Below are 27,274 nucleotides of genomic sequence, written 5' to 3'. Positions count from 1 at the left end.
ACCCGGGACTTGAGAATTTGTATCTTTATATTTTAGCACTACATCAATAGACACTTAAATGAATAAAAATTACAATCCGCAAAAAAAAAAAACCGATTGAATCCGCATTGGAACTGCGTGGTAAAATATATTCCAAACCTTCTCCTCAAAGGGAGAGGAGAGGAGGGAGAGGCCTTAGTCCAGCAGTGGGAAATTGACAAGCTTTTGTTGTTGTTAAATAACTACATTACTAATAATGTACCTATACTATTATATACATATACAGCTGATATTTTATAAACGCTCTTATGTCAGATTCTAGCAATCTGATTTGAAAATGATTAGCAGAACTGTTTAACACGGTTCGTAACGCGTCCGTTTAAATCGGATCAGTCTGTACACGTAAGGCAAACATAACGTGCGCCATGTATTATATAACTAAACATCTGAAACGCGCTGCGTCTGATATAAGTTTTACGAGTATTGGTTCAGTAGTTTATTCAGTTATAGAACACAAATTATAGTCTCTTCAATAAGACTTAGATCTGCTCTCGATTATAACTCCGTCGAATTGACAGTCGCGCTATTTAATTGGCATTATTTTGATTCATTTGATTCATGCCATTGAAAGAGTCTGGCGATAACTTTAAGATTTGATTTATCACGGTCGGTGGTGAGGAAAGCATCGTGAAACCTTCATGTGTCTAATTTCAGTGATGTTCTGTGTATCCACGAAACTGCGTATTAATAGGGGGAATTAGGTCTTTATCCTCAACTAAAAGGCCTTAGCTTAGTGGTGGAACGTTTGCTGCTTTATATTTTTTGTCTTTTTACCAATTGTTTTTTGCGTATGTAATATCTTATATAATATCTTCTATATATGATTATATAATATTCCCTCGTATAAGTTTATTATTTAATATTAAGTTTAGTAATGGGCGTCCCGATAAGCCGAGTAGCTTTTCTTTGTAATAATCTCTCCATCTTTATCCGTAACCCATATCAATAATATATCGCAACATTTTCATTCTTTCAACGGAGCAACGAGCCGTCGATCTTACATAGGCCTATGCCAAGGTATCCAATCTACTTAATACTACTGTTTAAGAATATTACAATCCGCAAAAAAATCATTAGTGGAAATTAAATTTTACTTCATTTGTATAATTTGTTTTAAACTGAAGGCATCTTAATACCTATACGTCGAAAATGTATTTAAATGTTGATAAAAATGATTGTCACCTTTAGCCAGCCTTCGGAGACGGACCAGCCATGATCTTTGATAGCCAGACCGTGTTTTAACATATATATTTTCCTTATATCGCAGGTTTCTGCGCGTACGCATATCGCGTAACGTCATAGAAGTCACCGAAGTCAGTTCAGTCCGCGACCGACCGCCGGCGAAGGAGGACGTTGCGTCCGGTGGAATTCTAAATTCAAATTGATTGACAACTAAATGGAACGGTTTTAGTGTGTGTGTGGTGCTCTGTGATATTGTGATCGTTGAAGATTTGTGTGTTGATAATCAAGATGCAGGGACGCGACAAGCTGTGCGCTAAGCTCACGAGCGCATTCCTCAGAAAGTGGTGTAAGTATTACTTTAAGAATTAACTTAAAAACCGTAACTATTTAAATAGCTTTCACTTCATTATGTTTCGAGAGAAACATACATCCTGTACAATTTGCATATCAAATATTTAGCGAACCATTTAATTTTATTATTCGTTTTAATTAATATACATATGTATATTATAATTGTTACATTAATACAAAAATAGCAACATATTTTTTGCTAGATATATCCGGTATCATCATATAAATAATATGTTATTTTATATATTTGAGGTAGTTTTAATTTAATTCATTTATTGAAAATCATAATGAATTAATATATAGGCATTTTTGAATTATTAATTAATATTGACTTTGAATCTGAGAAACCGTATGTGTTTTCGCCAGCTATAGATAAGTTATGTCCTAAGATCGCAGTTTAATAGAAGTGCCATAGGCGGGCACGACGACCTCCGTGGTCGAACAGTGTGTTCACCGGTTTTCATGGGCCACCCCGGGATAGATTCCCGATCGAGTCGATATATAGTTTTCTATGTAGCTTTGGGTCTGGGCGTGTGTAGTACCGTCGTTTTTTTCTGATTTTCCCTGACACTAGTGCTTTAGCTACTTACATTGGGATCAGAGTAATGTATGTGATGTTGTCCAATATTTATTATTATTATTAAAGTAACAGTCTGTAAGTAACCCTCAGAGATTATTCCACTATTCTGCCTCAGTGCGGACTGGTGGACATATGGCGGACTTTAATCTGACACGTTATTTCCCTTGACTGCCGATCACGAGATGAATTGCACATAAAAACGGCTGACGGTCAATTAAGTTTTAAGAATTCAAAATTTAAGCGTTGATAGCGTAATGGCGTACTGGTCAGTCAGCGATGTAAAAAGTCACAGGATCAAATAAGTAGCTTGAAAGGAATATTAGTAATTTTTTAATTAATTTAAGGCATTGTTTCTTAATAAATTACACTAAAGGTATAGTAGGTTCCCACTCATCAGATATTACGGACAAATATGGGACTCAGTATTTTTGTATTTCGATTTGAAGGGTGAGTGTGCCAGTGTGATTGCATGTACAGGGGACATAACATATTTTTGTTTTCAAATTTGGTGGCGCATTGACGATGTGCAGTGGTTAATATTCCTTGCAGCGCCATTGTGAATGGATCAACCACTTGATAATCAATTTTCTGTATTAATATTTTTATGTACTTTTGTAACTTAATATTTTAGCTGTACCTATATTAATTTAATTATCAGTTCATATTATTCCTCTTAAACTGTTATCATGTACGTAGATTTATGATTATAATTATTAATATTTGTAATGTAATAAGCCAATTTGCATAGTTTTGAAGATTAAACAGACATAAAAATATACGTTTTTGTTTCGCTAACTTAATTAATTTACACGAAAATGACAGTTAATTCAAAACCACACACAGACACTTAAATAATAATTTATATGGATAAGATCAAAATAAAATAACACATAAAATATTTTATAATTAAAAGGTAATTAATTGTTACTCAATATATTTACAAAATAGCAAATAATATATGATTTTGTCCTTCAATGTGTTATTTTGTATCTCGTGATGATAAGGATCATGCCTTCGAAGAAATAACGCTTCGTAGATTAATTCTTTGAAGTTTTAATGTGAGAACTTTTATTATTATTTAGTCTTACGATGGCCCAGTGGTTAGATCGCGCGCATCTTAACTGATGATTGTGGGTTAAAACCCAAGCAAGCACCGCTGAATATTCATGTGCTTAATTTGTGTTTGTAATTCATCTCATGCTCGGCGGTGAAGGAAAACATCATGAGGAAACCTGCAAGTGCCTAATTTCATAGAAATTCTGCCACATGAGAAGTCCACCAAACCGCATTGAAACGGCGTGGTGAAATATATTCCAAAACCTTATCCTCATAGGGCCTTAGCCCAGCATTGGGAAATTTACAGGCTGTTGTTGTAGTCTTTAAGTTAAGTAACCTTTCCGCAATATACCATATTATATCTTAGACGTCTCTCGTGGTTTTGATCTAACTTTACCAGTATGTTTTTAGGTTTTAGGTATTAAAATGTAGCCTATTCATTCACTCCTTTCATTCTTCTCGTTCATTCATTGAGTGATATTCAAGCTTGTTTCATATGAAACATAAAATTCGGACATCAGACAGACGGACAGTCTATTTGTCATTTATAATATTGGTATATATAAATCTTTGAGCAAGGTAATATAGAAAATTTCCGAAAATATTTTTGACATTGACAATAAATTTAAATAATTTATATATATAATTTATAAGATTATATAAATGATAAGCAACGAGCATTTAGTACTTGTTGATTTTTAAGCAGGATATTATGTAAGTAATTAATTATATTTAATTAATATGTACAAAAAATTTTCTGGTCAGAATCTTAAAAGAAACATGTTGAATGGTGATAAAAGTATTTCGTAAAAGCCTACTTGAATAAAGTACATTTAATTGTATTCTAAATATTCATATACATATACATTATACTTTTATTTGGTCGCAGGGCTTTGTGCAAGCCCGTCTGGGTAGGTACCATCCACTAATCAGATATTCTACCGCCAAACAACAGTACTTGGTATTGTTGTGTTCCAAGGCACAAAGGACATAACATCTTAGTTCTCAAGATTCTTGGCGCATTGGTGATGTAAGGAATGGTTAGTGTTTCTTACAGGGCCATTGTTTATGGGCGGTGATGACCACTTACCAATAGCATAAAAAATATACGAAAAATCCAATACATCTCGATATTTAAAGAGCTAACTTACGAAGGTAACAAGTGACATCTATATCATAAAGATTCATTAATAAAACTCGTCTCTTTTCAAACGCTGTGTCAGAAAACGTGCATCGAACGGTATTATATATATCTACGTTTGATAAAAACTGGACGGACCGGTCCGGCGTTACTTGCGAAAGGTGCGTTGATTAAGTCTATTTATAACACATCCCCCCCCCCCTGCTACCTTAGGGCATAGGGAATCGCAGCCACAGATCCAGTTACATGTAACTAGCTTCTTTGTCGCTAATATTAGGCTGATACTACTAACAGTCACATGTTCTACTTATAAACATCAATACTTAGATGTTATGTTAGTCAGTACAAAATATCTTTGTTGCCAAGCACATTCGTAACGTAAAGTATGCATGTGACAATATGTATTGGCAACAGTGACCACCTACCATTGACACATTAGCCAGTTTGCCTACATATGTATATGACTTAAAAGAATGTGTGTAAGTTCATTCACCTCTGACTTTCCACGTGTATTCATAACTAGAAGTCGTCAGCGGGTTCGCTTGCGTTTTATAGTGTTGGTTGTCATGTATCAGGCTTCCTTGGAGTTCAAGTTTGTTTCATACAGAATTTCATCAATTTCGGTTGAGCGGTTAGGTCGTGAAAGAGCTTCAGACAGACAGAGTTACTTTCACATTTATAATATTCGGAGATGCAAAGAAACACTGTACAATCAGGTTTAAGCCATCTCGCATGGAATGGTCTGAACTCAACTCTAGAACATCATGGTCATCATCATCCCAGTTGTAAGATACCCTTGTCAAACAAAGGCTTCTTGCATTTCTACAATGGCCGGCCTTAGGCTATCTGCATAACATGTACAGACTGTTCATATACTTATTACTCGACTACTGCGAAGCCTATGCGTTTATTCAGTACAGTATATCTTCAGACTTATCATAATTGATTGCATTATTAAAATAGCCATCAAATGAATTTATCGATTTCTAAAGATTGTAAGTGAAAAGCATAGCTTAACTAAGAGTTTGTGTGAAGTCAATAAAAGCGACCAAGTGCGATTAGGACTCGTGCACGATGGGTTCCCTACCATGTATAAAAAAAAAAAATCATGTCTCTTGTATAACCGTCCCTTAAATATATATTTTATTATTTTTTTTAGTATCTGGTGTTATAATGGTAACACAAATAAATCACATGTGAAAATATAGGATGGTCATGGTTCATAAGTACGGCCTGGTGATAGATGGATAAATGTTTTAATGAAATGGTCCGTTTTAACAATTCGCCACCGAATCCTATAAATATACCACTTTGTATAAATAAAGACGAAATGTCGTAAAATGTGTATGAAGAAATCATTTTTGATGTATTCTTGATAATTTTGATGTTATACCATTGTTAATTGCGTGTGCCAGACTGTTTGTTGTTATAGAAACTATTAGCACAGCGGTCACAGCTCGCTGTTTCAACAGTTTGCGAAGATTTGCTTCACTATGACGCCATCGTTTTGATGGTCAGATTACTGGTTTTTGTTTATTGTTAAGCGGCTTAGAGGATTCAACATAAACCGATAGTCTTTAAAGTGTTGAATACATATCTCAATAAGAATGAGTTACGTTTTAATTGACAGTGATCAAGTAGATTCTGACTCAAACTTGATGTAATGACCCATAATAAAGGTGTTAAGTCCAGCCAAGCAATCCAGAATCCTATAACCCTTCGAGAAACACAACTATCAATCGGCATTCCAAATATTTGATGAGGTTGGAGAGTCGCCCAAATTCAAATTTTATATACTTTTTTCAAAGGCCTTTGCAATAAAACACTTTTAACCAAAATTTTAAGTCAGCGAGAAAAACTGCACGAAACTTGCATTAGATCCATTAAAACAAACCAGACTTACATTATCCTGAATTACTGTTCATGATCAGTTCATCAATGGAAATCGAGATTAAATCCAAAGCATCTCAATCCAAAAAGGGTTCTTTTTGATCACGTCGAGAATAATCTCCCAATAATTCTGAAATATATTTGCGATGCTGCTACTATTATAATCGTGTAGAAAAATTCAAACGAAACTTAAATTACTAAATTATTAAATAATGTCCAAAGCACAAATTATATGTCTCTGTAGATTTGATTATTCGATTTATTTAAACGTTGTAATCAGCGCGCTCGTATAAAATACCAATAGTGAACCGGAACCAATATTTGCACAGGCAGTACAAATTACATTTGCTGGAGGAATTATTTGCGACCCAACTTTGTCGTAATTGTCGGTACCGGATGCGAAATTATTTCACCTCGAATTCCTTAAAAGTGAGCCCAAAATAAGATATATATTGACGAACTCCGTAGTCGAGTAGTGTGTACGCCGGTTTTCATGTGTACGCCACTCCGAGGTGCCGGGTTCGATTCCCCGCCGAGTCGATGGAGATTATAATTAGTTTTCTATGTTGTCTTGGGTCTGGGTGATTGTGTTACCTTAGTTACTTCTGATTTTCTATAAAACAAGTGCTTTAGCTACTTGGGATCAGAGTAATGTAGGTGATGATGTCTCATATTTATTTGATTTATTTATATGTACACAAAAGGTTTTTTTCATGTTATTGGTTGGCGAACGAGCATATGAGCCACTTGATGGTAAGTGGTCACCAACATCATAGACAATGGCACTGTAAGAAACATTAACCATTCCTTTCAGCATTTAAATAAACAAATTCTGTAGAATATTTAGTATCAATTTTGCACCCATGCGAAGTCGGGGCGGGTCGCTAGTATTAAATATGTCCGGAGTAGTGTGACATTGACCGTCGTGCCTGAAATTAGTCAGGACATCAACCTTTGGATTAGGACAAAGCAGGAGAAGGTATGGACAGTGTAAGTTGCTTTGTTGTTGGGTTAAACCCACTTATTGTATAGAGAATGTGTGAATCAAGACTAAATGAAATCAAAACACACTTTTTTTCAAGTTGGTTCAAGGTCGTTCGAAACATCATTTTAATTAGGCAATTAAATTTTAAATCTGAATTCTTAGTTATTTTCCTCAATGGACGTAGATTTTGGCAATTAATTAGTGTATAAGCAGAATAATTAAGAAGATTTTCGAAATTAGTCTACATTAAAGCAGTTGTGTGGTAATAGGCACATTGCTGTATAATAAGTTTTAATTTTAAATTATTCTGAAATTCGTTTAAAATAAGATTAAAACTTGTCCAGTATAGTACAGTAAGATCCTGTAAATTTATCACTGCTGGGCTAAGGCCTCCTTTGAGAAGGATTGGAGCATATTCCACCACGCTGCTCGATGCGGTTTGGTGGAAAACACATGTGGCAGAATTTCTAAGAAACCCATGAGGGTTTCCTCACGATGTTTACCTTTACCGCCGAGCAAGAAATAAATTATAAACACAAATTAAGCACATGAATATTCAGCAGTTCTTGCCTGGGTTTCAATCTGCAATCATCGGCTAATAAATTAAAAAAAACATAAGTGATTTATTTGAAAATAATTAACACAGAATATCGCTTAAGTAATGTCTTACCTTACATGTGTTTAATGGATTACAACATAAAAATTTCCATTAAGTTTTAATTATCCTCAATAAACGCATCCGGTATGAACTTCTTTGCCCTCTTTCACGGAAAAGGTAAAAAAAACGTGTCTTTGAGGACATGATGATGATGATGTCCTGACCGATTACGGCCAGGTTGTCAAAACAACTCAAGAGATACTTTTCTACTGTGCAGAACTTTTTATTTATTTATAATGCAAAACTCTACATATGTGCTTAATTGTGTTTATAATTCATCTCATGCTCGGCGGTGAAGGAAAACATCGTGAAACCTGCATGTGTCTAATTTCATTGAAATTCTGCCACATGTGCATTCCACCAAAGCGCATTGGAACAGCGTGATGGAATATGTTTCAAAACTTCTCCTTAGAGGGAGAGGAGGACTTAGCCCAGCAGTGGGAAATTTACTGTACTATACATATCATTAGAGGACGTTGTCCCAATGCGATGTTACAGAACGTTAAACAATAATATTTTAAATATAAGTACTAATGTAATAACTATCAACACTCAGACTTAGGTCAGCTACTGAGAATCTATCGTTGGAAAAACCCAATAAATTTGAAATAAGTTTAGTTACCAATAAAAATATCAATTAAGATTCGTTGATTTTAATTATGTTCTAGAGAAGAGTCCAAAATGGCTGCCGATCACCAATAATTCGACCGGTTGATTACCATTTAAAGATGAATCTTAATATGAATAATTATATATTAAAAAACAGATGAAAACGTTTCGTTTTACAAACACCTATTACTAAAATTTAAAAAGAGCCAATACAATTAATTGATTGAATAATTCGTTAGATTGGAACGTAAAAGCTGTTGCTGTTATTTAGTGTTATTATTATATTAAAATAAGGCTTTTTACTTGAATTGGTGTTTTCACTTTATTGTAAAACGATCATTTGTCAAATGTTTCTTTTCAAACATTAGTTAAACGAACGTTTCCATTATGATAAGACTGAACCTCAAGATCGTCTCCTCAATAGTATAAATTTAAAGTGCCCGACGCAGCGTTTTTTTTATATGCTATACGTTAGCAGACGAACATATGGGCCACCTGATGATAAGTAGTCACCTTCACCCAATGACGTTGTAGGAAATATTAACTATTCATTACAACGTCAATGTGCCACCAACCTTGGAAACTAATATTTTATGTCCCTTGTGCCTGTGGTTACACTAGCTCACTCACCCTTCAAACCGGAACACAACAATACTGAGTACTGTTATTTGGCGGTATAATATGTGATGTGTGGGTGGTACCTACCCAGACGGGCTTGCACAAAGCCTTACCACCAAGTAAACATATATTTATTTTATATATCAAAATCTTCTCCAAAACGCGATGCATATTCTGCTATTAGTAACATGTATAGTTTTTCAAGTTACGTAACAGTTTCATAATTTATGTATATAGATTTAAGATATTATCGCATGAAATGTCAACTTGACATTTAATTTATTTTAATTTATATTTGCTTTTGGGCTAAACCCGTTTCTGATATGATCTTATATCTGTTTGTCTGGTTTGATACCACCATCATCAGACTTTACAAAGGAACAACGTATTACATTTTAGATTCCAAGTTTGCTGTCGCATTTTAGATGTACTGAATGGTCAATGTTTTCTAAAGGATTTACCATCAGGTTGCTCATTAGACAGGTCTCCTACCTATAAAATTAAAACTTGAATGTGTTACGATTGTTTTGATGAGAAGTATATTTATGTTAGATATGCAGTTTTTGTAAGAACTTAAAATCATTTAAAAGTTGGAGGACCTATAAGGTGGAGTGTATAAACAGTGAAGTAAAGCTATATGACAGCTTGCATGGAAGATACCAATATTAAACAGATATATCAATATCCATTTTTATTTATGATAGGTATCGGTTTGTCTTACAAAGTATAAATTAAATAAATATTTGTAAAGAATGCTTTGAAGGAATGTAATTTTGTTTGAATGGATACTTCAATTTAAGTAAGTGTGTTCATGTTAACAGTATTATACACTTAGTGACCCTGACGAATGTCGTTTCAACTCGTTTTAAGATATTACACCGACCATAGACTATTGTGTTGCATAGAAGGGGCAAAAAATATATAAAATTAAATGTTTATTATCATGTTCATACGTCGTCAACTTTACGTTATGCATCTTTGGGACTATTGTCCTTATGAGGATAAGGTACGCAGGCTTTTGGAAAAAAAGGCAAGTCGACATAGAAAAAGTTCATTAGTTTTCTATGTTGTCGCTGAATCGCAAAATCGCTAAATCGCTGTTTTAGCGATAAGGCCGCCTATTGTACATTTTTCTTTTCTTTGTTTTTGTTTTACTCCTATTATTTTTGGTGTACAATAAAGAGTATATATAAGTTGTCACGGGTCTGGGTGTTTGTGGTAACGTCGTTACTTCTGATTTCCACAAAACAAGTGCCTTAACTACTTACATTGGGAACAGAGTAATGTATGTGATGTTGTCCAATATTTATTTATTTAAAATGCCCGAGTTAATTGACACATAAAGAATTCATCCGTAATACATAAGTAAAATTGTTCACATTTGTAGATGGTACTTCTATCGTTTTATAGTCTGTGGCCGCTACAACCGTCACATTTGCCTTTAGCTCGCTGTTATCAACCGTTTAATTATTCGATGTTTTTTATTTTCTGGGTTCTGATGTTTAAAATAATTGATTTTTTTCATGTTGGTACAATGAAAGGATGTTTTAATAAGATGCATCGGTTTTTACATCTTTATTAAAACAAAGATAATTATTATTTGTGGTTTTTCAAATTACTTGAAGTAAAATAAAGTAAGGGAAGTTTAAACAATACTAAACAGAGTTTCCATTTGATACAATTTGGATAAAATATTACGATTTTTCTGTGTCTAATGGCCATCTAAAATGATATGATTTTTTAAATACTAATACTTGGCATTTTGGTATTGGAATATAATTGCTTCCAAATAAAATACATAATGCTATAAATTTTATAATTTCCCAGCAGTGGAAAGTTAGTATATATGTGATTAACATACTTGATTGTATCGGTGTACTATTTGTAAACAGTCGATGCTTAAAGGTTTCATTTAAGGCTGTCTGACTAACTAGCACCTACTGATCGCGTGAATAGAAAACAATAATACTTAGTATTCTTGTGTTCCAATTTGAAGGGTGAGGGAACCACCCAAACGTCACAAGTTAATAATCTTTATACAATGTAGTAGCGTACATTTGCTTATAGATTGTCAAAAATCTACCTCCGTTTAGAAGACGCTCACTTCGGAAGAACCGTCAATTATAGCTTTATATACAATTGTAAAAATTATCGTTACTTGAAATAAACTGGAGATGATCGTATTCCCAAAGTATGCAGTCAGTTATGCGTCAATCGTTTTGTAATTCTTTAACACACCAACGCACTTTAACTATTCTAAATGTTTATCATTATATAAATGGGTATCAACAGGCACAAGGGATATATCACATAAGTTCCCAAGGTGGCACAGGTTAAAGGCGTCGGTGACCCCTCTCACTCAAGTAATCCAGTAAGTAGTAATTGCCAATCTACTTAATTACTTAAAAAAATTACATAAGTATTGCGAAGCCAATTTAAATGTTCATACTTTATGATTAAAATAAATTAATATTCAAAATAAACCATAAAAGATAAAGATGTGAATGCTATAAGACTAAAAAACAGTAAAATCATTTTTAAAGTTTGAATAAAAAAGGTAAAATTAAATTCAAATGAAACTGTTTTGTTATAAAACAAAACTCTGTATCACTGCGTACTGTGCTTTTTTGTGTGTCGTCTTATTTGGCTAAAAGCAATTTATGTGTGATGTTTTTGTATTATTTTAAACTGCATATCGTTTAAAGTTTCAAGCGAACTCGGGCTACGACTGGTTTTTGTTTTTTACCTTTAAATGTACAAAAAAATACGCATTCGGAACTTGTGTTTTTATATCGGGATGAACCGAAATAACTTCCAGGTTTTAAAGATGAGGTTTTATCTGCGGGTGGGGTCCATGTATGATATCATCACCATTGTTACCTCATTGTAATATTATAGGTATATTACTTTTTATCATACGCCGTAAATATCTTTTGTACTAATATTATAAATGTGAAAGTAAGTCTGTATTTATGTCTGTCTGTCAATCTTTCACTAGTATGAAGAAGACTTGAACTCCAAGAACATGCAAATTATAGAAAGGAATCATGATACGACCGCAAAGAGTGTATGTGCTGTATGAACGGATTAACTAACACAAACTCAAATTCCTTTATTCAATATGGAAGTTTACACTTATTGATATTCAAATGAAACGCTACCACCGTTTCGGAAAACAAAATACCTTGGATTGATAACCGGTGATCAGCGGGTCAGTGGGTCAAAACTTCGCTCTGCTACTAAGAGTTTCTAGACAGAGAAAACAGATAAGTACATTTGGGAAGATACGGTATTTGAACTCTGAACATCAGGTGCCTTATAAGCTACTAGACCATTAAGATATGTAATTGTTATGGCTATGTGTTCGAAGTTAATTCGATTTATATCTGCGTTCTTTACATATTTGTACAGCTGTTGCCGCCATCAATACGATTACAAACACATTATATTTAACTGTTCGATTCGTTATACGTCACCATTACTTAACGACATTCTTAAGACGATAATTGTGAGAAGTATTTGTATGTACAGCTATATTCTTTGTTTGTTTTAACTTGGAATGTACAATTCCAAATTGAGAAAGATGATATCCGATAGCTTCTACATTAAAAAAAGATGTTACCTATTGGATCCGTGTACCTATGCACGATGACATCTTAATATACATAAAAGTAAAGTAAGCAAAGTAACAGCCTGTACATTTCCCACTGCTGAGATAAGGCCTCCTCTTCCGTTAAGGAGAGGGTTTGCAACATATTCCATCTCGCTGTTCCAATGCGGGTTAGTGGAATGCACATGTGACAGAATTTCGATGAAATTAGACACATGCAGGTTTGTCATGTCAGGACACCGCCGAGCACGAGATGAATTATAAACACAAATTAAGCACATATATCGTGGTGCTTGCTTGGGTTTGAACCCGCAATCATCGGTTAAAATACACGCGTTCTAACCACTGGGCCATCTCAGCTCTAATATTTTTAATTTACATACCTTCCCTATATAATGACCCATACTCCGATTGAACGGCAATCTGAAAAGACCATAAAGTTTAGGAAGGACTGACGACTTAAGGTAATATCTGAGTTATACCTGAGATTTGATCAGATGTTTTTTTATTGGATCGACTTCAAGATAAACAGCCTTATAATCGATTAGACCAGCGAGGTGAGTTATGTGTATATCTTTATTGACTATTAAATAATATAACTCGACGCAATATCCTTGTGTGTCTAAGGTTAGATATGAGCGATCAAGCGAAACAAAATACAGTACAGACATCACAATTACTTACGAACATATGCGATCGTAGCTATAAATAAAACAATTCCGTAAAACAACGATAGATACGGGCTTGGAACATATAAGAGGGTAAAATCGATTAAGGTTATGGCTATTCTCGGATATTTTTCAAACTGGCGTTGTTAGATGTGTAAAAGATCTTAAGTGCCATTGTAGAGCCAACCAGAAAAAGAGTCTAGGTCGTGTTCCTTAAGACTACTTTTGTTTTAGCTCATCATATACTTTTGTTATAAAACGATCAGACCTCCACAAATCTAATTAATGCGGTTAAACTGAAGAACTGAACTGAATTTATGAATTTTGTATAGTTACTCAATAAAATAGACTGTTCTTGTAAAGCCATACACATTTCTTAAAGGCCGTCAATACACCTGCAAACCCCTCAGTATTGCAAATGTCAATAGTCTTTAGTAGTTCCAATAGACCTGCTGTTCATTTGCTAGCTTTACCATAAACGAACTTCTATGAATTTATTTGTACATAGGCCTTTGTTCAAGTGAGTTGGTATCACGATCAATATAGGTTTTAATGTGATTCCAATTGTAAATGCTTGCTAATCAGCAGCCGTTACGCTTGATCGCTCAGGTGTGTTAAAGTTCCTTACGATAAAACATCTCATTGTCTGAATGTAACGAATCACTACATAGTGTAAAACAAAGTCGCTTTCTCTGTCCCTATATCCATATATGTCTTAAAGTTTTTAAAACTACGCAACGGATTTTGATGCGGTTTTTTAATAGATAGAGTCATTCGAGAGGACGATTTTTGTATATAATACATAGACAATATAGTAAAGAAACACTGATAATTTTTGAAGTTTCTAATCATCAACATCATCAGCCTGCTTCTGTCTACTACTGAATATAGGACTAACCCAGAGCGCGCCACGTTAAAAAATTTAACGTGATGTCGTAAATAGGTAAACAAATTCTGTAGTACATTTAGTATCTTTTGCACCCGATCGAAGTCGGGGCTGGTCGCTAGTACGAAATAAAACGGCTGTTATTTATTCAACTTGAACTAAAAATAAAACGGCATGTAAAATAAGTAACATTTCATTGTCGTAAAAAACGAATCGCGTATTAAACACGTCCCACTTCTAAGAAATACCTCAGCGCAGATTATAAATAAAAATGCCATCAATCACCTGCGGTATGACGTTTGAATCGTGTTACGACTTGTGTCTTGTTGTTTTTAAATTAAAAATGCAATTTCTCACCGCCCGATCGACAGGAATTTTATTGTTTATACCTTTAGTTCTTTTAGTAGTTAGCTTAGATATGCTAAACGAATCAGCCATTTTTTATTGTGGTGAGGAATTTTCTATGCTCATTAAAACGGTTATTTTCAACTATTCGAATAAAACATTTAAATTAACATTTCTTTTATTTTCTATAACTATAGTCGTAATAGTTTGCTTGTATAATATATTTCGAATTAAACGTAAAAACATTTTTTTTAATTTATTAACAGTATGATTAGCAATGATTTTTTAGGACCAAAACCAGTCGATAAAATAGCATTGAAAATATATTAATATAATATTGTAAAATAGAAGGTCGATTATGCGCACTAAAAATAAAACAGGACCTAAAATTGATCTCTTAGGAACCCCTCATAATTATAAGTATACATCAAAAATACGTTATCATAATACTTATAAGGTTAATAATGATTTATGTACGACATTTGTATTTTTATTGTTTGTTCCACTTTGTATGCAGCCATGCACGCAATGAAGTGATCGCCTTCTCAAACAATTCACCGAATATAATGGCGATAGATTGTTGTTTAAAAGTGGGACGAACGCTTTCACAATTATAGCCTTAGTATATTACTGTAATGTGTAGATTTCAAAAAACGTATGTAAAATATTTCGTCTATATTACGTCCTAAATACATTTTTTTATATTTTTTTTTACTTACTTAATTATACTTACTTGTCATATTAATAAATTGTCAAATCAAATGTTACCACCGGTTTGGAAATGAAAATACTCTGACTAGAAAAAATTGAGCAGATTTATTTTGTAATTATATTTCTATCGCGCTATAGATTCCTAGACAATTCCTCAATATATGATGATTTAGTTTCATCAACATCAGAGCCGATAAGAGTTCCAATTACATCACGCTAAAACTACTCAAACTACCCGTAGTGTATATCTCATAATACCTACCTGTGCCTAACATAGCCTGTGTATATCATATCTTTTTTTGTTATTATCTCGACAGATACACCTGCCTTAGTCACGAGTTCACTGGGAGCTGTGTCGTACATAATCAATAGCTCACGTTTTTGTCCACCTCCACGACACTTTTACCGTATTTTTTTAACTATAATGCTGCAATCATACTACACTAGTACAAATGTACGAGCGAACTGTTGAAGGCACTTTAATTTAAAATTAAAGGCGTCTTTCCTAGATGAGACAAAGCTGCCTTTTTTAACAATTTCTTATATCTTCCTTGCTTTCTTACGTTCTCGTTGAAAGACTAAGGTATTTGTTTCATAAGTAAGAGTTCTACAAGCCTTATTTAACTTGCTCTCGTAGTGTGGCTTATTTTGTAACTATTTGTCGCCTGAGGATTCACTTGATGTTTAGTGGGTTATTTGTTATGTGTTAAGTTAAAAATAGTAGCCGATGCAACTTGCTGTATAGTTCAACTTTTGCTTAATTAATCAGCAAGTTGCGGTTACCATTTAATAAAGATCTTCTTAATATTTACGAACGGAACGCCTGCGCGAATTTCAATAGTTTTTGAGTCAAATAGTTACTTACTTTCATTTCTCGCGAGGCTGCTATTGATGGTCATTGGCATTTAACTCAAATAACGTAAAGCCGTGACCGAAATTTTTCCGCAGTTAATAAGACATGATAATCCAATCCAATCCATCAGCCCATTTCCGTCCACTGCTGGACATAGGCCTCTCCAATTGCACGCCACTGAGGTCGTTCTTGGGATACTCTCTGATCTATCTATCTGTCTTGGGTAGTCCAAGACATGATATGACAATTCAAAATTGATTTTAGGACCCTGTTTTAATATAATCTATATAAATATTATAAATGTGAAAGTAACTCTGTCTGTCGCTCTTTCACGACCAAACCGCTGAACCGAATTTGATGAAATTTGCTATGAACTTGAACTCTAAGAAAGGACATAGGTTACTTTTTTGCCTAACACATGACAACTTACACCCTAAAACAAGCGAAGCCGCGGGCGACTCCTAGTATTCAATATAATATTATTGAAGTTACATCCCTGTACCTATAAAAAACTGACTCCCGTTGCATCAGATTGTGAATTAGAGGGTATCTGTGTTTGCATAGAGACTACGGAAAACCCCTCACAGAATGCTGGTCTGTTAACCATTTTTTTTAATAAATGTTAAAGAGCTGAGATGGCTCAGTGGTTAGAACACGTGCATCTTAACCGATGATTGCGGGTTGCCCATATATGGTACTTGCCTGGGTTTGACCCAGGCAAGTACCATATATGGGCTTAATTTGTGTTTATAATTAATCTCGTGCTCGGCGGTGAAGGAAAACATCGTGAGGTAACCAGCATATGTCTAATTTCATCGAAATTGTGCCACATGTACATTCCACCAATCCGCAGTGGAACAGCGTGGTGGCCCTCTCGTTAATGGAAGAGGAGGCCTTATCCCAGCAGTGGGAAATTTTCAAGTTACTACTTAAGATAAAGATAAGATAAATATACTTTATTGTACACCGAAACAAAAAAAAATACAAGAAGTAACACAACAAAATAGAAAACACGGTACAAAAGGCGGTCTTATCGCTAAAAGAGCGATCTCTTCCAGACAACCTTTGGATAGAGGACATTGAATATTCTAAGGAAGGGGTTCGGAGGTGTACACCTTTTAGGTAAATCATATATACACAAACATAACATATCTACATAACATACATACATACGATTAATACATGTTATATATAACATATAAATACGTGTATAAACAAAATAATACATATACTACTACTTACTTTACTTACTAGATATATGTATATTTGAAATACGAATACCTATGACTAGAAAATTAATAACAAAACAGACAGATTTTCTTTCGCCGAAGCTTCCAAGGTCTGAGGTGTTATTTTCCGCATCGGTAGTTGATTTTTGAATAAATAATTTGACATTGAATTACGCACATTTCGTCAAACAATAATTTAGTTAAGAATATTTCGTTGTCATGTTTCAAGTTAGCTTGACAGATCATGTCTATCATACATTTAAATCGCAGACAAGTCACGGGTTATACGTAAATATTTCCTCGAAAATTTCAAGCAATTAGCGAATTATAATGAGTAATATCGTGTAGGTAAGACATTTATCTTGTATTCTCAGGACGAGGCTGAATTATTTTAATGCTATACCTAGAAGATTTTAATGTTTTTCTAGTTGATTGCACTCGTTAGCAATGAATGAGTCTCCAGGCTGTTTCAAATAACAAAAATATGTTTATTATAATTGTCTTATATATATGACTACTTTTTTAATATAAATATCCCGCTGGGTTTCTTTCGCCGTTTCTTCTCTGAAGTGCCTGTCTGTTCTTCGGTCTGAAGTGTTAAATTCCGAACCGTTGGTGGGTGGCATTGGAACAACTTGGTGGAATTTATACCAAACTGTCACATCAAAGGGAGAAGAAGCTTTAGCCTAACAGTAGGTAATTCACAGGCTATCGACTAGAATACTAAACCTTTCAAGTTCTTAGTCTTGTCCCTTTGTATTATGGTTTATTATGTAGTATTATGTTTATGGTGACCCTAGTCTATAATAGTCATCTTCTATCACGTGATTACAATAATCGTGTTTAATGATTATGATTAATCTCGAATATTCTACATTAAGTTATGGACTGTCATTAGTTTCCGTTACGAAGAAATATTAACGAATGTTTAATTTTTATTATTTCGTTAACTAACCTCATTGTTTACGGATGTTTTACGCTTTCGTAATCAGAATTTATTTTGATTTGTTACAATAAAGTTTTGTACGATCATTTTGTTCTTATTATTTAGCATTTTGTAACTTAATTTTTGTTGAATATGTAAACACTAACCGCTGGGCTATCTCGGCTCATTGACACATGATTTTTTTAAATTTTACTACTTATACTACTTTTTTATGGTATAAGCTGGCGGTATAGGCTGGCGGCAGTATATGGGCCACCTGATGGTAAGTGGTCACCGTCACCCATAGACAATGATGAGAAATATTAACTATACCTTACATCGCCCTATGTCCGTCGTGTCCGTTATGTCCCTTGTGTCTGTAGTTACACTGGCTCTCTCACCCTTCAAACCGGAACACAACTATACTGGGTACTGTTATTAGGCGGTATAACAACTGATGAGTGGGTGGTACCTACCCAGACGGGCTTGCACAAAGCCCTACCACCAAGTCAAATTTGAATGAGAACAGCTAGTTAATTAGTGGAATCTCACACTTCTGAAACACTAATTCATCCATCGACCACTAAGCCATTGGGGTTTTAAATATCTGCAATCAACGGTGACGAAATCCGATCGTTACTGCGATATTAATATACCTCAATGACAGCAAAATTAATCGCTAATTAGGCGGAACACGCCTCAAGGGTGGCGGGTTCGGTTTCCTTCCGACTCGTAAAATGACTATGTTTATATTTATATTTGGAGGTGAGGTGGCGCACTCGTCAGAACATGTTAAACTTAAGTTGACACACGGCGTTGCTTGATTGGGTGCTGCTGATATGTGTGCCGGGCGCAGTTCTTGTATTAGTGTGATCCTGTGAGAATTAATCTCTTATCTCACGAGTGAAATTTTGACAACCGATTTACGGCGATACGGCCATCCTATGTATTTCATAATTATTATTGGCGGCCCGTCCCGGCTTCGCATGAATGGAAGTTTTTTTTTTATATTTTCACCTTTTTTTATATATCTTGTGTTGTTTTTTTTATATTTTATTAAATGTACCATTTTTCTTTCAAAAGTAACTATTAGACAGCGTTTCCGATCAAAACTCCCTGGCGATTTTTTCCGACGTGTTTAAAAATTGTCGTTCTATTTCAATTGAATTACACAAAAATCTTAATAAGTTTTATACCTAAACTTTCCGAATGAATCACTTTATCTATTAGGAAAAACCGCATGAAAATCCGTTCAGTATTTCAGGAGTTAATCGCAAACATCAGACAAATTTTATTATTTAAAATATGTAGTTATAGTCAATGTCGATAACACATTCTGACATTCGACACTCGTTTTCTGCGGTGAGTTCCGATTTTCTTCTTACAGAATACTTCTGTTGGGGTCTAGGTATGTTTGCGGAGGAAAGTGGAACAGGTCTGTACAGCACATCGCTTTATCTCAGATTGATATATCAGTCGACTTACGTATATGTAAATAATCATAAATAAATATTATGTATAAAAATTATAGCAAAAGTCAGTCAGAGTCAGTTGGTGCTGTATTATTCAATATGGTTATGTCAATGGAAAAATCTTTTGAAATAAATATTCGGAGCAAAAGGCGAATAATTACGTGAACAGAGGTTACTTGCCTTATTCGTGTTACTTGGAATTGTTTTAAAAATATTGTGAAATTAACTAAAATTATAATATTATTAACATAAGAATTAACAACATTAAATGCTTAAATATATATATACAAATATGAACTAAAACTAGTTACTGTATAAATCTTGACCGCGTGGAATGGTGGCAAGAATGCTAGCAGCATTTCCCCGTTGAATCGCAATTCCGATCCTCTGGGCAAACGAACCAGCCCTTCTGTCACCAGTGGAGGCAATGAGGCGAGGTGTTATACTTTTGATGAAGCTTTTAATAAAAATAAATTATAATTGTATATTAATATTATAAATGTGAAAGTAACTCTGTCTGTCTGTATGTCGCTCTTTCACGACCAAACCGCTGAACCAAATTTGATGTAATTTGGTATGAAGCAAACTTGAACTCGAAGGAAGGACATAGACTACCCTTTACCTGACACATGACAACCGACACCCTAAAACGCGAGAAAAGCCGCAGGCGACTACTAGTGTATAATATATTTTTGAAGTTGTATTGCTTTTGGCGCTTAAATAAAATTAGTGATGATTTAATGCGCGCCCAGGTGACGTTTAGTACACAATGAAGTTGCTCTCTAATCTGTCAAATCGCTCGAAATAGACAACTTCACACCATATAATGTCATCTCACTTACCCGTATGAAAAAAGGTGAAACATATTAAATCTTCTTTTGCAATGTTTATTTTATTTAAATTTTTTTTAAAGATTTCATGCAAATTAAAGTTAATGTTTTTTATTTCGTGTTCGGCGATTCTAGAGAATACTATGACGAAATCTGCAACGTTCTTTAAAGTGATGAGAGCAATAAATAAAAATGATTGAATATGAACACAGAAGCCATTACTTTAGTTATTTATTACCAAATGAACGTATAATTCTATTCGTGATATATGTTTAGCGATTAATGCAACGTGACTGACATACATCTGATGTGATGCTGGATCGCTTTGTCAAACACGAAGAAACACGTCACATATTCTTTGTTTTTCAAATTCACATTAAATTAAAATACTATAATACGTGGAAAAGGTTTTTAAAGCCTATTCCACCACGCTGCTCCAATGCGGGTTGATGGAATACCTAATGTATGTGGCAAAATTTCTATGGAATTAGACACACGCAGGTTTCCTCGCGAAGTTTTCCTTCACCGCCGAGTATGAGATAAATTATGAACACAAATTAAGCACATGAACATACAGTGTTTTGCCTGGGTTTGATCCCGCAATCATCGGTTAAGTTGCACGCGTTTTAACCACTGGGCCATTTCGGCTCTCAAATAAACTAAACACTAAAATCCTAAACCTAAACCCTGAGTCAACATATGTGTGTCTTAACATGGTGATATATGCTCGGTTACATATATTCAGGATCTTTTCATTATCAAAGTGTGCTATCAATATTGAACTCACTAACTGTATATTACCTTTTGCATCCAAGCGTTCCTCTAGTTTTGTTTATTATATTTACCAACTGAAGCATTTTGAACGCTTTTTGGGATCATATTGTAGAACCATATACAGTGCCCCACAAGTGTTACTGACTCTATGCATTTAAGTAACAGGTGTAGTATAGTAAGTCGTGTTTGTTCCTTGTACCAATGCTGTGAGTATCACATATTCTCACAAAATCATTAATATTTTTAAGAAGCAATGAATAATATCGTGATTTCCTAAAATTAATATAATAATACTAAGCTTTTTTATTTCCTATTTTACAATAGTTGTTAGTTATAATATTACAATAAACATAAATTTATTTTTTATTAGTAAAATTATCTTAGATTCTGTTAGTAATGTATGTTTTAAAATATTTATAGATTTACTTAAATTAGGCCACAATTATTGTATTGGTGATGGTACCTAACCTACCACAATGGGCTCGTACTTGGTACGTATCTATCTAATAATATTAAAAAAAAAAACTTTAACTTTTTTCTATAAAAAATACCTTTATTTAAAACCACAGTTAATAAGAAATATTTGAAACGTAATAGCCACACAAACTAAATATTAATTTAATAAAGCACTCTGTTTCAATTATGTAAAGTATATTTTTGTTTACACTCCGCCGCCCATAATGTCCCATTGATTGCGACAGATAACATAGGCATTCCACGAAAAAAAAAAAAAAACAATTTGCAAGTAAAACTTACTTGCATCGCGGTAACTGGCCAGTCACTCTCGCGCCGGCGAAGCAAAATGGCGCTCTAATTTCATCCAATCGAGACCGCGTTACGACATTCTAATTTCGAATTTCCAAAATGGCGTTTACGTTTTCCCGCTTTTTCGAATACGTCAAGGATCACAGGGGGATGAGTGAGTGTTTATTTATTATTTCGTAATTGTGTTGCTGTGCTATATAATGTAACTCGGCCTTCGTAGTGAATTAGTTAAAATAAAGGAAACCGACTCGGTTTTTGTTATTATTGCCTCATTCGAAAGGCGGCCCCGGCTATCGGGTCTATCGTTCGAATTAATCTGGAATTTTTGATCGTGATTCTAATTTTGAAATTACATTGCAAACGACTGAGTATTGTGAGTTTATTTACTTTTGTGATTTCGTCAGCTACGGCTTGAAAGTAGTGATGTGTTAATATATCGATGTTCTTCTAGAACTAGTTCTCCAATCTCGATAAACTTCATTATTTAATAAAAATATAAAAAAATATAGTCAGCAAAACAAATTTTTTTTTTTTAATAATTTTATCAATTTTTTTTGATTGATGATCATAATTTATGTGTCGACGGTGCAAAATATTCGGCCTTCAGATCATAACGTGAGAAGGAAATAGCTCTGAGTTGCTGTACGTGTCTTTTCGTTCGTTTACTTTGCTAATTTTCATAAACACGTCAGCTGTGTGACCGTTTTGTACTTGCTTACCGTTCGACTAGTAACTACCATTGCATATAATTATTTAAAAATAAATTAAATACAAAATTAATCCATAAAAATAGTTTACTCAAAACTGTTACCGTAATAAAATATTATAAATTTTTTTAGCAAGCTGCAAGCGCGTTGAATTTTTTTTGTTGAAACTATAATAAAGTTACAGTGACAGTTCGTAAATATCCCATTGCTGGGCTTAGAGTTATGTAGGAATTGAGATTATTCCAGCATGCTGCTCCTATAACATATTATGTATGTTAAAGGCCTTCATCAGAGCCTCTCGGAATGTTTTCTTTCTTTTTTTTTCTTTTCTTCTTTTGTATTTTTTTTTGCCCACAAAATATTGACAAATTATTAATAATTTATTGTTAAGTTTACTCGACAATACGTTTGATTGGATTTCTATCGACGTGATGCTCAGACAGACATTTTCTAATTGTTATTTACTTGTATATTGTCTGACTCATATTGCTCTTGTGTCAAATAAAAACAAAATCAAGAAAATATACTCAATTCAAGTAAGTTTTACAAGCATTTTTGAAACGTCATTTAACAACTATATTAAGTTAATCTACCACCTGTTCGTAAAGTAGATTCTACCGAGTAGAACCGGCGAGAAACTCAGTAGTTGCTATTTTAGAACATTTAAAAAAACATCATGATATTTAGTGTATCTTTGTTACTCCGTTTGAAACGATAGATTCTAATTGAATCGTTCAAATAATTCGATGGTGTCGTGTTTATAAGCTTATAACAATTATGAACCTGTGAAAATAGCATCTATACGAGATTCTCGCTGTTTATTCTCACTGGAGGCTTCTTTAAGAAACGCTGGTAGAGTTTACTTGGACATAATATATTTGATTTGATTCCACCAACCCGCATTGGAACAGCATAGTGGAATATGTTCCAAACCTTCTCCTCAAAGGAGAGGAGGCCTTAGCCCAGCAGTGGGAAATTTGCAGGCTGTTGTTGTTGACTTTATTTTTTCTATTTATAGAAAAATTATGATTAAAATTTAATTTTCGTAGATGAATACTTAAACCTGTTAGCCTTCACAAAAGCCATGGATCCCATAGAAACCCGGCTGTGATTATTTTTATTTGTACACAAGTATATAGCAAACCTACTATATGTATGCATTTATGTAAATGTTTAAAATACGTTTATATATAATTAGCCTCAAAGTGATTTAATATTAAAATTACGCAAAAGCGACTTTCTCTCGATGATACGAAATAAACTAATTACACATAATCATTATATAAATTACCTTCATTCTAGTTAAATTGTGAAAAAAGCAATTATAAGTGCGATTTAATTAGAATAATGACAAAATCTCTGTGCACGCTTTATGGTGTACATTAGTTTATAAATAACTTTACCTGCTAGTAATATTTTTCTTGCAACTAAATTTAATTTAAATTTTAAACAAGATAGAGACTCAATACTTTGAATTGCCATTTAATGAGTTTAATTTTCATGAAATGACATCAATTTGATCACAGACTCTACCGAGAAGAACCAACAAGTAACTTGGTCGTTATACTTTTCAATCTTCTTAACTAAATTCTTAATTAAAGCCCTTGGTTTTGGACCATTTGGACGGTAGCGATCATTTGGACCATCAGATCGAAAACAAACGAACTCTATTGGTAGGGCTTTGTGCAAGCCTGTTTATTCTTTATAAATATTCAACCGCCAAACAACAGTACACACTATTGTTGTGTTTACTTTGAAGGGTGAGTGAGCCAGTGTAACTATATACACAAGATATAACATCTTAGTTCTCAAATTTGGTGGTGCATTGGGGATGTAAGTAATGGATAATATTTCTTACAGCGGTGATGACCACTAATCAGGTGGTCCATATGTTCGTCTGCCAACCTATATCATAAAAAAAGAACATTTCAAGATTACAATAAACTGATGTTTTGCTTATAAAGTAGAGCAAAGTAACAGCCTGTACATTTCCCACTGCTGAGATAAGGCCTCCTCTTCCTTTAAGGAGACGGTTTGGAACAAATTCCACCACGCTGTACCAATGCGGGTTGGTGGAATGCACATGTGGCAGAATATCGATGAAACTTGACACATGCAGGTTTTCACGATGTTTTCCTTCACCGCCGAGCACGAGATGAATTATAAACACAAATTAAGCACATACATACATATATATAGTGGTGCTTGCCTGGGTTTGAACCCGCAATCATCGGTTAAGATACACGCGTTCTAACCACTGGGCCATCTCAGCTTTGTTTATATTTCTCTAAAATAGATAGAGACTGCGTTTAACGGTAGAGAGTGCGATCGCTTCGAATTGAATTATAACAGCGTGTGCACAGACCTAATCGGGCAGCCGCTCAGACGGATAGTTTTATTGCCGAAGCGCCTTGGACGAGATCTCTCGGTATGTGAATCGTGACCTAGTTTAAATTCCTCTACGTTTATGTATTCGAAATTATAATCGAATCTAAAAATATTTCGTTATTTCGAGATGTTTTTATGTCTATGTTAATAATTGGGGAGTTTTGTATTGTCAGCTGATTTGAGTTTTGGAGGTTTTAGTATAAAATATTGTTTGTTTTTTTAATATATATACTTACTGGGTAGATATATGACTCCTTCACCTGATGGTAAGTGGTATGTTATCAAAGGCGTAATCAAAGTAATGTAAAATGAGGTTAATGCATAGTTATATTGTTTGAAGTTCTTATTGGTCAAAAATACTTTATGAATGTATAGTTAATGATAATGAAAATAGCTCAACCTACATCTTAACCCGCTCGGATAGTATGAAAAACAAAGTTCCAACCCAAGTTTCAACCCCTTCGGATTGGTATAAGATCGGAAGTCTACACCCTGTAAGGAACCTACCAGCCAAGTTTATATATATGTACATATATTTTATAAACACAGATTACTAATTATTATAACAGAATAGAATCTATAATATATATTAGATTTTCAAACAATAAACACTTCGCCATATTGTATTGACATTTATATGAAATATACTAAGTGTTAATTGATTGTTAATTAATTAATGGTGCAGTATAATTACGGTTGACGTAGATGAACGTAAACAGTCGACCTGATTACATTTATTGTCTGCGTTCTTAAATCGTTGATTAATTAACGATCGCTTAAGTGGTCTGTGTTGTGATATGCAGGCAGGTAGACTGTGGAATGAGGTTGATGGTAAATGGCCTTTGATGGCAGACTTAAAGTAACAGCATTGACCGTGCCTTGCATTGTCAATGTGTGCGACCATGTTTGTTTATATGATATGTCCCTTGAGACTAGGTTACTTATCTATACCGATAATAAAATTGTTGTGTCTGTTTGTAATATTAAAATAACCGCATTTTATTAAATGCATACTTATGTTTACCAAAATAACATTTTGTCTGTTTGTTCCTAATCTCTGGAACGGCTGGACCGATTTCGACAGGACTTTCACTGGCAGATAGCTGATGTAATAAAGACTTGCTTAGGCTACTTTTTTGTTAAATACAAACGCGCACTAAGCTTCAATTTCTGTCCGAGGTCATTGTGCGAGAAGACCTTACCAGATTTCAGGCTTTTCTAATTTTGATTTCCAATAAAAACAAAAGCCAACGGAATGACTCCTAACTTCTAAATATTATGATTTAAACAAGTGAAAGCATTTTCAGCTCGTTATGAATTTATGTAATCGAATGTGAATCAACCGGAATAATTGTCAAACTGCGGGCCTGATTTTGAAAATAATTTTGCAGATAAAATCAATAAATATATATAGAATCGATTCGGGTTTGAACCCAAGACCTCAATAGCAACAGTCTTATAAACTAGCTACAAAAGAAATGAGCAATTCATATTGTATTAAGTCTTGTCAAGTTACAGTCAACAGTTCGACTTATGTAACCTTTGTTAAGAAATTCGTTAAACGTTTTGTATTCAAAGTAACAAAATAACCAGTAAATATAATTGGTTTTTCTCTCGTAGAGAGCGCTAGGAGCGTATTCCACGACGCTTTTCTAATGCTTGTTAGATTTACATGTGACTATGTATGTATATTGTCCACTAACAGTTCTCGATAAATATATCTTTATCGTTATTATCAGAACATAGTATAAAACAAAGTCGTACTGTTGTCTGTGCCTATATATGCTTATATATTTAAGTTTACGCAACGGATTTTGATGCTGTTTATTTTAAATGGATAGACTGATTCGAGAGGAAGGTTTTTGTATATAATACATGGACGATATAGTAAAGAAACACTCATAATTTTAGAAGTTTGTAATGTGATGTCGTAAATAAACAAATTCTGTAGTATATTTAGTATCAGTATTGCACCCGTGCATAGCCGGGGCGAGTCGCTAGT

General features: G+C 33.9%; 1 protein-coding gene across 2 annotated transcripts in view; it reads left to right on the top strand.

Moving 5' to 3' along the window:
• The window catches only part of LOC124541892 (scavenger receptor class B member 1), a 105,803-nt gene that overhangs the window by 37,831 nt on the left and 40,698 nt on the right, over window positions 1-27,274 (top strand). Inside the window, exon 2 of one of the 2 annotated variants that reach the window (XM_047119804.1) lies at window positions 1,307-1,567. In XM_047119804.1, the coding sequence (XP_046975760.1) occupies window positions 1,510-1,567 (58 nt within the window). In that variant the 5' untranslated portion in view covers window positions 1,307-1,509. Of the gene's footprint in view, window positions 1-1,306; window positions 1,568-22,182; window positions 22,332-27,274 lie in introns of those variants that run through there. The other variant, XM_047119805.1, reaches the window with a different exon arrangement.

This window comes from Vanessa cardui, chromosome 29, assembly GCF_905220365.1.
Source record: "Vanessa cardui chromosome 29, ilVanCard2.1, whole genome shotgun sequence".
NCBI classification, from domain to species: Eukaryota; Metazoa; Arthropoda; class Insecta; order Lepidoptera; family Nymphalidae; genus Vanessa; species Vanessa cardui.
This window is presented reverse-complemented; position numbering and strand designations above follow the sequence as displayed.